At 41.1% G+C, this 11,700-nt stretch overlaps 1 protein-coding gene across 1 annotated transcript in view; it reads left to right on the top strand.

The window, feature by feature from the left end:
* RNASEH2B (ribonuclease H2, subunit B) overlaps nucleotides 1-11,700 on the top strand; it is a 41,188-nt gene that overhangs the window by 1,632 nt on the left and 27,856 nt on the right. Inside the window, 2 exon segments of the mRNA XM_009882390.1 lie at nucleotides 4,361-4,378; nucleotides 9,373-9,421. Coding sequence (XP_009880692.1) covers nucleotides 4,361-4,378; nucleotides 9,373-9,421 — 67 coding nt within the window.

Here is an 11,700-nt window from a genome sequence, read left to right as displayed (position 1 = left end):
CTGGCGTGGCGGGGCCGGTCCGTCGCTCGGGCAGGAGGCGGGTGGCCTTCTCCGAGGGCTGGGGCAGGTCTCTGGGTTGCTGTGTGCAGCCAGCCCCAGCCCTGGTGTGGTAAGGACGTTTTGAGACACAGCCTTTACACAAGGCCCTACAGATGACACCCCACCCCACCCCCACCCCCCTTATCCTCCCTAGGGACCCTACTTCCCTCAGTGCATCTTCTGCTTTTTATTTTTGTGTGTCATTAGGGTTTTCCAAAGGTCAGCTCGCCCCTGGGTTGCAAACAGCGTCGTGAGCCCTGGGGAGAGGAGCTGTAGAAGAGAGGTCTTGTCACTGAGGTCCCTGATGGAGCCTCGCCGTCGTCTCCCTGCTGCTGGCAGCCCGCCTTGCCTCCATCCCATTAGTCCCTTCCTGCCTTTTTTTTTTTTTTTCTTTTTTTTTTGAAGGAAACGGTTTTGTGCCCTAAGCCTCAGCTTTAAAACAAACTCCGTGCAACCCAGAAGTCCTAAGCCAGAGTGAGATCTCCTCAGCTCTTCCTCTCTGTAGTCTAAAGATGCAGACCTCTGCGTGGCAGCTCTGTGGATGCAATATACACAAGGCCTTAAACACTGTGTAGGCTCAGTTTCTCTCACTTAGCGCTCAATAAATGGGAAGGTGCCTTTCCCCCTTTACATTTTTCTTTTTGTCTAGCGTCCAGTTTTAAAATTATAGATTCACAGATCACAAAAAGTTTTTGTGTTAAAGAGGATGCGTGAAACAGGATGTGCTCAAACTCTGAGACACTGAGAGGAAGGAGGCATTTTATAAGTGCTTTTTTTTAGTTTGCTTTCCTAAGGAAATGCAACTTCCACAGTTATCTGTGGGTCAGCTTTGTACTGTGCCTGTTTCTTATCCCACCCAAAACTTTTGAGTGTTAATTTCATCTAAACCTGATAAAAAGGAGGAGCTTTTTGGGGTAATTTTATGAGCTTTGTGAAAATGTCTGGGATGGTGTGAGAAATGCTATAAATGGCACCACTGAAGGAAAGGTATTGCAAGAGCTTGGTTCAGCAAAGGCTGAAAGTAGGCAGGAGCTCAGTCTTGAGACACGCAGCTGTAAGAAGCCAGGCTTCTCTAGTTATATGAGAAACAAACCCAATTGTTATGATTTCACTGATTCCTCTCTTCCTCTGTTTTTAACTTTTCAATTCCACCCTTTGGTATCTGACATGCTTGATGCCTAAGAAAGGAATTTATAAGTGAGGAATTCCTTTTTTTTTAATATTGACTCTCTGCAGACTAGGATTTAAATCAGAATCTTCTATCAGATGACTGGCTCTGCCAACAGATGTCCATACTGTGCAAATATTTACAAATATGCTTAACTTATGCATGAGTAGTCAGTTCTGCGCAGTAAGTTAAATTCTTCAGTAAGCGTTTGCAGGATTGGAGCCAGAGCTTGTAACTTTCATGAAGCCAGACAGTTTGTATTACCAATTATGCCAGCATAGCTCTGACAAAATTTATATAGTACTCCAGACCTGTAAGAAAGTTTATTAAGCCTTAGTAGTACCTCAAAGCCCACAGTGATTTTAAAAAAAAAGCCTGTGGCTGATAATTTCAGAATTCCACAGCTGATGAGACTTGCCAATACTGTGAATAGGATTGCTGAAATGAAATAGATTTAATGATTTTAGTTTGGTTTTAACGTTTTTTTCAGAAAAGATTTTTAAAGGTAGCGTCTATCACTTTTCAAAGTTTTGCATTCCTTAACTGCTTTGTTGAATGGATGTCAGTTGTTCATTGCCATTTAGCAGAATTTATAGTAGGAAGACCTGATTATTTTTAGGAATGAAGATACATAACAAAAATGTTTTTTCTTTGACTATGTTAAATTGTATTCATATGGCAATTCATATCTTCACGCTTGCATGGCATTATGCTACATACATGCATAAAAATGACTGCAAAAATAATTGCAGGATCTGGTTTTGGAAGTGAGTTTAATACCATTTGTTAGTAAGTCTACCAACACCTTCTAGGTGTAAATAGCCTGTTGATCTTCTTGTATCTGTGGCCATTATCCTGTGCATAGTGGGAGGAAGGAGCAAGGTGTGTGTTATTGCTGTGCAAGAAACTCCAAAACTTTTCTTGTAATATAGGCACTTTCTAAGGTCCTGGTTTCAAGTGCTTGTGTTAGTTTGAACTACTTAACTGGATAGTCTGCCTCCTGGAACAGATTGTAAGGTTAATAATGTATACCAGCCTACAAAACCTAATAGTGTCTCCACTTGGATATATGCCATTTGTCTTACTTTGATTGTGACATCGTAAAAGTTCCTGTATGGATGGAGATGGTGACTAGTTCTGCACAGAGGCTAGATATCTTAATCTAAAAAAGTATGAGGTCTATCAGAAGTACAGAAGTAAAACAATGAGAACCAAAACTTGCTTTCTTACGTGTCAGTATTTTTCAATCATTCAGACTGTTAGAGGTTCAACAGTACCTTCCTAGAACAAGGCAAAGATATGGCTGGAGTTTTGAACAATGATGCATGTGTTGCTCTGATTCCTTAGTTATTACATCCTTCTGAAAGTCTGTCTGGTTTTGCACAAGTCTCTGACCGTGGTTTTGCTGCTTATGTGACATGTAGAAACACTTAACTGTGTAAAAAGCACATATTGGAGAAAGGTGAGATTCTTTCTTGTTTGGACTTCAGCGATTGACAACATTGGGTTGATATCTGGAACACAGCAGCTAAAAAGCAGGCAGATTTCGTTTTCCAATTGCCATAGAAAGTGAGCAGATCATGCTTGTCTGCTTTAGTATTGAAGGTTATAAAATTATTACTAATTTCCTTGTTGCAGTACATTTATACACTGTTATATTGCATAGACAATAAATTGCTGCTCTGCTCTTCAGAGCATATTTGATGACTGAGGCGATAAATTGCAATTTTGTTTCTGATTTCTTAATTTTTATATTGATTTCAGTGTTCCGGAAACAGCTCAGAAACAAGGAGTCTCCTCTGTTGGGTAGAACTGCTTATGTTCTTTGTTGAAGTCATGATTAGGGCTAGAGGAGTAATGCGGTTGGAGTGTTTATTTTGCCAATGATACATGTTATCCCAGCCCTCTTGAACTGTTCTAAAGGGCCAGACTCTGTCACTTTCTGTTGCAAGTGGTTAACTCTATATTTACAGTACTGTAAAACTTTGATCATTAGTGTCCATCTCATGCCTACACATCATCACAGAATCATAGAATGGTTTAGGTTGGAAGGGACCTTAAAGATCATGTAGTTCAACCCCCTGTCACGGACAGGGACACCTCCCACTAGACCAGGTTGCTCAAAGCCCCGTACAACCTGGCCTTGAACACTTCCAGGGATGGGGCCTCCACAGCTTCTCTGGGCAACCTGTTCCAGTGCTTCACCACCCTCATAGTGAAAAATTTCTTCCTAATATCTAATGTAAATCTACTCTCTTTCAGTTTGAACCCATTACCCCTCATTCTATCACTACATGCGCTTCTAAAAAGTCCCTCTCCAGCTTTCTTGTAGGCGCCCTTCAGATACCCGAAGGCTGCTATAAGGTCTCCCTGGAGTCTCCTCTTCTCCAGGCTGAAGAACCCCAACTCTCTCAGCCTGCCTTTGTAGGAGAGGTGCTCCAGCCCTCTGATTATCTTTGTGGCCCTCCTCTGGATCAGTTCCAACAGGTCCATGTCCTTCTTGTGCTGAGGACTCCAAAGCTGGACGCAATACTACAGGTGGGTTCTCACGATAGTGGAGTAGAGGGGCAGAATCACCTCCCTTGACCTGCTGGCCACGCTTCTTTTGAGTCTAGGGTACAGTTGGCCCTCTGGGCTGTAAGTGCCCGTTGCTAGCTCATGTTGAGCTTCTCATCCACCAACATCCCCAAGTCCTCCTCAGGGCTACTCGCAATCCATCCTTCACCCAGCCTGTATTTGTGCTTGGGATTGCCCTGACCCAGGTGCAGGACCTTGCATTTTGCCTTCACACAGGACAGAGCTACAAACCACACAGCTCAGCAGGTATGATTGTAGAGGTGAATGAAGGTGGTAAGAGGGAGCAGAGTTACCTGAGTTGAGAGGCAGAGTTGATGTTCAGTCAGACGGCCAGTCACCCTGTGCTTAATTTGAATCAGTCTTTGCTACCCTCATTCTTTCCTATGGCATTCTTTCCTCATTCATTGTTTTTGTCAGCAGCCTGATGACAAGCCTTTGCTCTCACCAGCCCTTTGCCACACCAAGACACTCAGGCTGTTTGGCATGGGACAATCATGCAAGGGAAAAGGAGGGGAAAAGGAGAGCCTCAGGCAGTCATATCTGGGCTGGCTGGTAAGCAACTTCTGCATGAGGTAGCAAATTTTACCTTTAGAAGTGGTAGCCTGCCTTTGTCCTGGTAAAAGCTCTTGTGGTGGTGTTTCTGCTGTAACTTTTTTTTTTTCCCCCACAGATACAGGATGATCTGATATGCCAATATGACCATCTTTTTGTTTTGTTTTTATAGGCATAATTGTTCCTATGTTGGGGATTGAAACACCAAGGGCAGGACAAAGGGGAAAGCCAGAAGTCAGGGGGAGAGGAGTTAGGAAAAGTTGGTCTGGTGGAGAAGGTAGGATGAGGAGAGGGTGGTAACCAAGTTAATCACTCCTGAAGGGCTGGAAGCTGCTGGTGTACATTGTGCAGCCTTGTCATGGACATTTAGAGGAGGCTTGAGAAATGGATATGAAGAGTCAAGGGAGAAAAGAATTAACAAACAGGAAGAGGGATTGGTCATACGGAGGGGGGTGATGAGGACAGAAGAGTTGGGCATGTGGGTAGGGGTAGAGCTGTGCATGCTGGGCTTGAAATAGAGTCAACTCTTTGGGCAGTTTCTCTGGTTGCAGATTAACTATGCTGTGCTATACAGGCACCAGATTTGACCTAGAGCAGACTCAGCTCAGCGCTAACATTTTATTAGTTCAAGTGCTGTGCCATGTTAACACATCTCTGCTGTTTCCAGGACCAGCTTTGCAGTGCAGCTGCTTTCAGACAGTGTCTGAACTAATAAGTCCTGATGGACCCAAGCTGGCTCTGTGCAGACCCACTTGGGTGTTTCTATGCTGTGCTCCACGTTCCAGGGGATTTTATTAGCTTGGCTGGAAATCCAGATCTGAACTTACTTTGTTGACGTCGATGGTTAAGAAGACCTCCCGAATCTGGAGTTCTGGAGGAATTGTGGTACAGAGACACGGGAAGTGGTAATAAGTCCTGAAGGACCCACGTGGACTTCATTGGTGGGTGGCTGAGTTTCCAGATTGCACTTTTTTGCATTTCTCGTAGTAGTTGGATAATCAGGGATGTTATATTACCCATGTATCTGAGCCCCACTTGAGAATGTAGAGCTTCCTATACAGGCTTCTTGTTGTATTGGTCTAGCTACTGAACAGGTACGAGGGAAAAGAATTAGTCCTCAGGGTTAAAACCTGGCCGTCTCACAGCTAGAAAGTGGCTAATGATGTGCTTTATACTGAGTATTCATGTACATTTTTTAAGATCCTACTACCTGAACCAATGAGATTTTTTTTTTTTTTTACAGTCATATAGGAAATGTCTAGTTGCTTTATGAGTTGGGCCCATGGAACTACCATTTTTAATGTTTTCTCTGAAAATCATAAGAACTAGAATTATTTTCTAGACAGAGAAATAATACTGAGACCCCACCTAATCGTAGGGTTCTAAGGGCAGGGCTCTGGAAACCCCTCAAATGCAGCAATAAAGTTACTGTGCGTGACATAGACCTGATCTGGGCTCTGTATAACAAATAAGCATTCTTATGTAATGGCTTCAAACTGGTCTTACCAGTAGCAACCAAAATCACACTAGCTGTTTAACAAGATGGGTGTGAAGGGCAGTCTCTTCTCAGTACACTTTCTCAGAGATAGGTGTTATGTCAGAACTGGAACTATTTATATCCTTCACTGGTTTTAGCAAAGAGGTCAGGAATTGAAGGCAGTTTTCTAAGTCTGGTGTTGTACTCTACACCTAAAGTTAAGGCTGCTGTATTTAATTTATTTTGTGTTTGTCTGTATTAGGAAAAGAAGTAGGGGTTAGCTGCAAGCTGAAAATTATTTTCAACCTTTTTTTTTCTGAACTAAGCAGGTTTAGTTGACTACGGTTTTTTTTGGTCTGCTGTTTTCTTAAACAGTAAATTGATTAGCTTTTTTATTGTTTTATGGGAACTGCCATATGAATAGCACTGGAAGGATTGCACAGGGGGAGGGAAATTTAACAATCCTATTATTTTTAGGAATTACTTATTTAAAAATAAAAGGAGCAGTTTCACATTAGACTTGGCAAGTTGTTTGAACAAATCTTACATATGCCAAAAGTCAGATGGAGGCAGAAATAAATGGACTGTGATGCCAAACCATAGGGCATCAGCAGACATTAAATTAATCCTTCGTTCTTTCAAATGAGACGAAGGAACCTTTGTCTCCGTGCAACAACAGAGGAAGCATTTGACTTGAAAATTTTGGGTCATATTGAGAGAAGATGTCATAGCAAAAGAAGCTGTGGAATACTTAATGCATAAAAGTAGTTTGCTTTAAAATCTGAAGTAGGCAGGTTTGGTGTTATTATTTTTTTTCCATTCAGTTCAATTTATCTGCTACAAAATAGACCACAACGCTGAGCTGTTAGAGAGTTTGATTCAGAAGTTGTAATGAATATCAAAATTGAGCAGGATACTTGAATATTAATACTTCCGGAATAATTTAGATAAAGAACTTGGAAATAATGTTTACAGTAAACAAGTATGTACATTTTTTAACAGCTAACTTAAAACATTACCAAGATTATATGAAATATGTGCACATATTTATATATCTTTTTAATAAGGTGAATGTGAATACGCTGTTTTAGAAGTTCACAGACTGGGCACATTTTACTTAAACCTCCCCCTGAATTGGCATTTGCATCTCCTGAACAAAGCCTTTTGCCTGCAGGTAATTTGCACCATTTCTTATATGTCATCTCTTAAAAGACATACTGAGCTCAGCTGCGTATAAAGCAGATATAACTGGCAAGCTGGGGAGCCAGAAGGAAGCATAGCAAATAAAATAACTGAAAAGAGATGTTTTAATGTGTAACACCATCTCCTACTTCTGCTTTCTGCCATCTGGCTTGGAAGAGACCAACTTATGCCAACTTAGGCCTCTCTGCACATGGGAATAGGGCTGATTCAGCCAGTAATACAGCTGCACCAGTGTTGACCCTATAAATATTGAGAAGGGAAGTCTGAAGTTTTTATCCTTTCAAGTGATAACCTGTTCTTGAACTTCTGAAGATTGACCTCTCCTTATTCAGCTCAAACCCCTCCATGATCTGCCTCGCATCTAGATTTCAGTAACAGATGAATTAGTACTGTCCATTGCTGCCAGTGAGTCCATGAACATGTGGTTTTTTGGCCAAAGAAGTGAACTGTGCCAGCATAAGGGGAAGCCAAAAGATGCTCTCAGGCAGAAGTCTTGATATTTAGCTGTGTTACATAGCTGTGTATTGGAGCAAAAGACCACTCAAGCCATCTAGTAGCAGTTCCATGTAAAATTTTGCTCGATAGAAAACAATGCCATTTTTAGATATCATGGTGTTTTATTGTAGGATTTTCAGGTGAGGTGGGAGCCAGAAAGTTCTTAAGGGGTGTAAATTACATCACATTAAATGTTACTTCCTTAGGGCACCAAATAAGAAATGCTGTGATTAGCAAACTGATAACCATTCTGTCTTTTACAACAGGCATGGCAAAAGTCCCCTCACTGAAGCTAGTACTATGTATGGCCAAGGAGAGGATAAGGTGGTGAAATAACATCAAGTTAACCTAACTGAGTAACAACTAAGAAGGTATTTCCAAAAATCAAGTGTGTGTAAATAGAAAGCCATACCTTATATGTAAGCACCTGCAAAAGGCTGTTTACAGAGGTAAATAAAGCTGTGTGCCTTAGTACTCCCCTGAGAGTATTGCAAGCCAGGGAAGCAACATTGTAGTCTTGTGGCTCATATCTTGCATTCCTACCTCTGTAAAGTCACATAAGATCCAGTTTTCTAATTAGCTTACACTGGTCAAAGACCCCCAGTGTCACATACAGAGTAGACTGTATTCTATGCCATGTGCTCCTGCCATGGGTTCTGTCCCTTTGCACTGGTGACCATGTAACCATATGGCAAGTGAGAATAGCTTACTGATCTGGGTGAAAATTAATACTGCTTTTTTTGTGACTGGTTATTTCTCAGCTGGATTGTTGAACTGAGCTGACTTGCTGTGTGGCCACGAGATTGCTAGTTTTGATGGAAAGAAAGCAGCAGAGATGCGCAGCAGGGAGGGAGCAGAGGTGGGGACGTCAGGATTGCGCTTTTCAGTGGCCTGTGATCTTTGGTCACTTGAAGCCATTCATGAAACTGTATCCTCAGTCTGTGCATACCTGAATTCATTCATTATGCTAATAGTTAATTACCTTGTAGTTTATAAAAATTGTCAAAAGTTTGGGTGGTACACAGGGCACGCTGCAGGCATTGAATTAAAACCATTTACTTTAGGGTTGACTGATTGTAAAAAGAACATAAATAAAACGATTATTAGATCTGACATATCTGTACCCTTAGGCTACATAGTTTAAAATCTTCCATAAAATGTCCATTTAATGGGCTCCATCATAATGTCTCCATTTGACACACCTTTCGTGCATGGTTAGAAGTTAAGAAGGGAATGGAAAAGACTTGTGTAGGTGACGTATGGTTTAATATCTGTTTTTAAATGAAATCTTAACTGTATATTTCCAGACTTTTAAATAATCCTGTTTTTTGCAGGGTGATGGTGGTAGGGAAATTTGTGCTCTCAGAGGGTTTTTTCCTCTTACGCAATTGACAGATATTTACAGCCTTTTTGCTTGCTTGGCTGGCAGCTTTTTGCATGGGAATTCCATATAACTTGATATTAGTCTGTTATATATAGTATTCTGTAAGCAATTTTAAGAAAAAAAAAAAAAGGTGAATAGACCTTGCATCATCCATAACAGTTTCATAGATCTTAGTGGGAGTTTTATGTTCTTTTCCAATTTATTCATGTTGCTATACCAGTGAACGCTTTTTTTTTTTAATGGCCAGATTCGTTAGTGCTTCATATCTATCCATTGTGGAAGAAATTATTGCCAGAAATCCTTTGACAGCTGGTTCATTTTCACTTTGTTCTGTTTATATATTTTATAGAATTTGCCTGGTTGTATGTCTGACCTCCACGAAATACGATAGGCTTTTCTCTTTTTCTGTAATGGAAAGCTTCGTTTAAGCTTTTATATCTTTCCCTCAGCTTCAGGGTTCTGAGGTTCTGTCTGTAGACTCCAGTACAACTGATGGATATATCACCCACATTTTTAGATGGACATTGTGTGATTTGGTTAATAGTGAATAAACAGTAGACTATAACTTAAGCAGAGTAGACATACTTATCAGCCCATTGTTGGCATTTAATTGTCCTGCATTGTGCTCACTTCAGAACTCTCTGCTTTCCTCAGAACTCCCTCCTCTGGTATAGCTGTAGCGGTGCTGCATCTGGATTCACTCTGCATTGCTGGAGGTATCTATAAGCTCAATGGAGACAGAGGCATATTCTTGCAGGGGATGATAAAGGTGGATTTAGGCTTTAGGTGGGTTCAGGTGCCTCCTGGAAATGCCTGTCATCTGTCTTCCCTGGCAATTTAGAGAGTGGCTTGCTAATTGAGATGCTTCCCTGGGACAGGATTAATTGAGCCCCTCTGTACCCTTGTATTGTTTTTTTTCTGTATCCTTGTAGTGAATGTTGTCCTAGGAGAATAACATGCTGTACTGGCACATCTGTTAGTAAGCTGACCTGTACTGACTGCGTTACCTGCAGCTTACAGCTGCAAGGCAGTTGGCAGAGAGTATAGTATTCAGTCAGAAAGGTCTTACCTCTCTCACTTGTTATTCTTGTAGATGAACAAGTTTCTCAGGGCTGAGCTATGGAAAATGTTACAGTAAGTGTAGTGGCAATCATCTGATGTTTTCCTTTAGGATTTAACAAAAAAGCTCTTCCTGTAATGTCCCTTTTGTCTGCTTATTTTCTGTAAGATTGTTTCTTATCTGGATGTGGATCTTAAAACTAAGAAAAAAAAAAAGATGTGCTTTAACTCTTAGTTTTGCTAGAAAATTGCTACAGTACTGCTTTTTAAGAAGTCTTTAATTTATTTAGCTATAAGAGATCCTTGCGCGTATACAAGGACTGATAAATCTAATGACATTAAAGAAATCCAGCTACCTTTCCTGGCTAAAGACCAGAACGCACACAAGATAGGTTTGGACACCTAACTTCAAAAATCCCTTGCTCAGCATTTTTCTACTCATGAAGTGTTTAAATTCAGATAAATAGGGCCTTCTTCACCCTTAAGGCCACGCTTATATTGCATCCAGTTTTCCAAGCAGGCATTCTCCCAATTGCCTCTTTTTATCTGCCAACTTGACATCTAGTAGAGCCAATCTGTAACAAAAATATACTTCAGATGCTTCTGGAAATAGAGTGGGGTATTGCCTACATTTTGAGGAAACTGAACATAAAAGAAACTCAAAGAAACCACTTTTGCCTTTGCCCAATTCTTCCATTCTTCTTGTGTGTGCACGCATATGTGTGTCCCTTCTGGGAAACCATATTCTGTGGCAGCTGTGTGGAGAATGGGACGTATACTCTGATCCCACCAGCACGAGATACTGGGACTGAAGGCCGCAACTCAGACTGTTCATTAGGGTATGATCACGTCTGTCCTCTGCACAGTGATAACCCTGTGGAGCTTGGGAAGGACCAAAGAAGTAAATGGGCAGAGCAGTGCTTCTTTTCACGTGGGGAAGAGCTACTGGCTGAGCCAAGGCAGTTGCCGGGCCAGGCTGCGTATACAAAGGGGCAGAGCAGAGGGTGCTGAGCCTGGGATAGCACGGGGCAGGCCTTAATGATGGAGGGCAGTTATCTGAGTTGGGAAGGCAGGGGACTGGTGAGGAAGAGACGGGAGGCTGTATCTCTTGGGTTTGTTACACTGAGTGCATGTGCCTTCTAGGCTTAGCGGGGTTGGATAAATTCAGTGTGTTACTAGAAGGTTAGGAAAAGTACATATCAACTAAATAAAGATGGGAACTTCATTAAAAAGAGCTACATTAGGAAGGATCTTCTACTTAATTGTTCACATTATACAAGATGCAACTTAGCACTCAGCTGGACTCATTCCCAGTGTTCATAAATCTATGCATGAAGAAAGCAGAGCAAGTGAGCGCTAAAAGTTCCTTTGGGGTTTTTTTTGTTTTGTTTTGCTTTTTGTTTTAAATTTTGAAACTCACATTTAGTGTGTATATTTTAACATATTCATGTGAAACACATCAAAGTAAACACATGCAGTGTGTTTCTTTCACTGTCATTAATCACTGTAGTGTTTTAAAAAGTAACAAAAAATACACTAATGTTAAACTGTGGTCAAGAATTGAAATATACACAGTTCTAGAAATTTGAAGTTTGCATTTGCCAGGGCAAATGTAGCTTGACAACCGTGTGTGTTTATGTATCAGCATATGAAGCAAGTCTGGTTAGCAAATAAGGACTTTTTCCATTAAAAATCCTCAACTTATATTGAAACTTTCTAAAGCACTTTTGTAAGCCACCTGAAGAC

This window comes from Charadrius vociferus, unplaced genomic scaffold, assembly GCF_000708025.1.
Source record: "Charadrius vociferus isolate BGI_N301 unplaced genomic scaffold, ASM70802v2 scaffold263, whole genome shotgun sequence".
Taxonomy (NCBI): Eukaryota; Metazoa; Chordata; class Aves; order Charadriiformes; family Charadriidae; genus Charadrius; species Charadrius vociferus.
The sequence above is the reverse complement of the archived record's forward strand: the minus strand, read 5'-3'. Positions and strand labels throughout refer to the sequence as shown.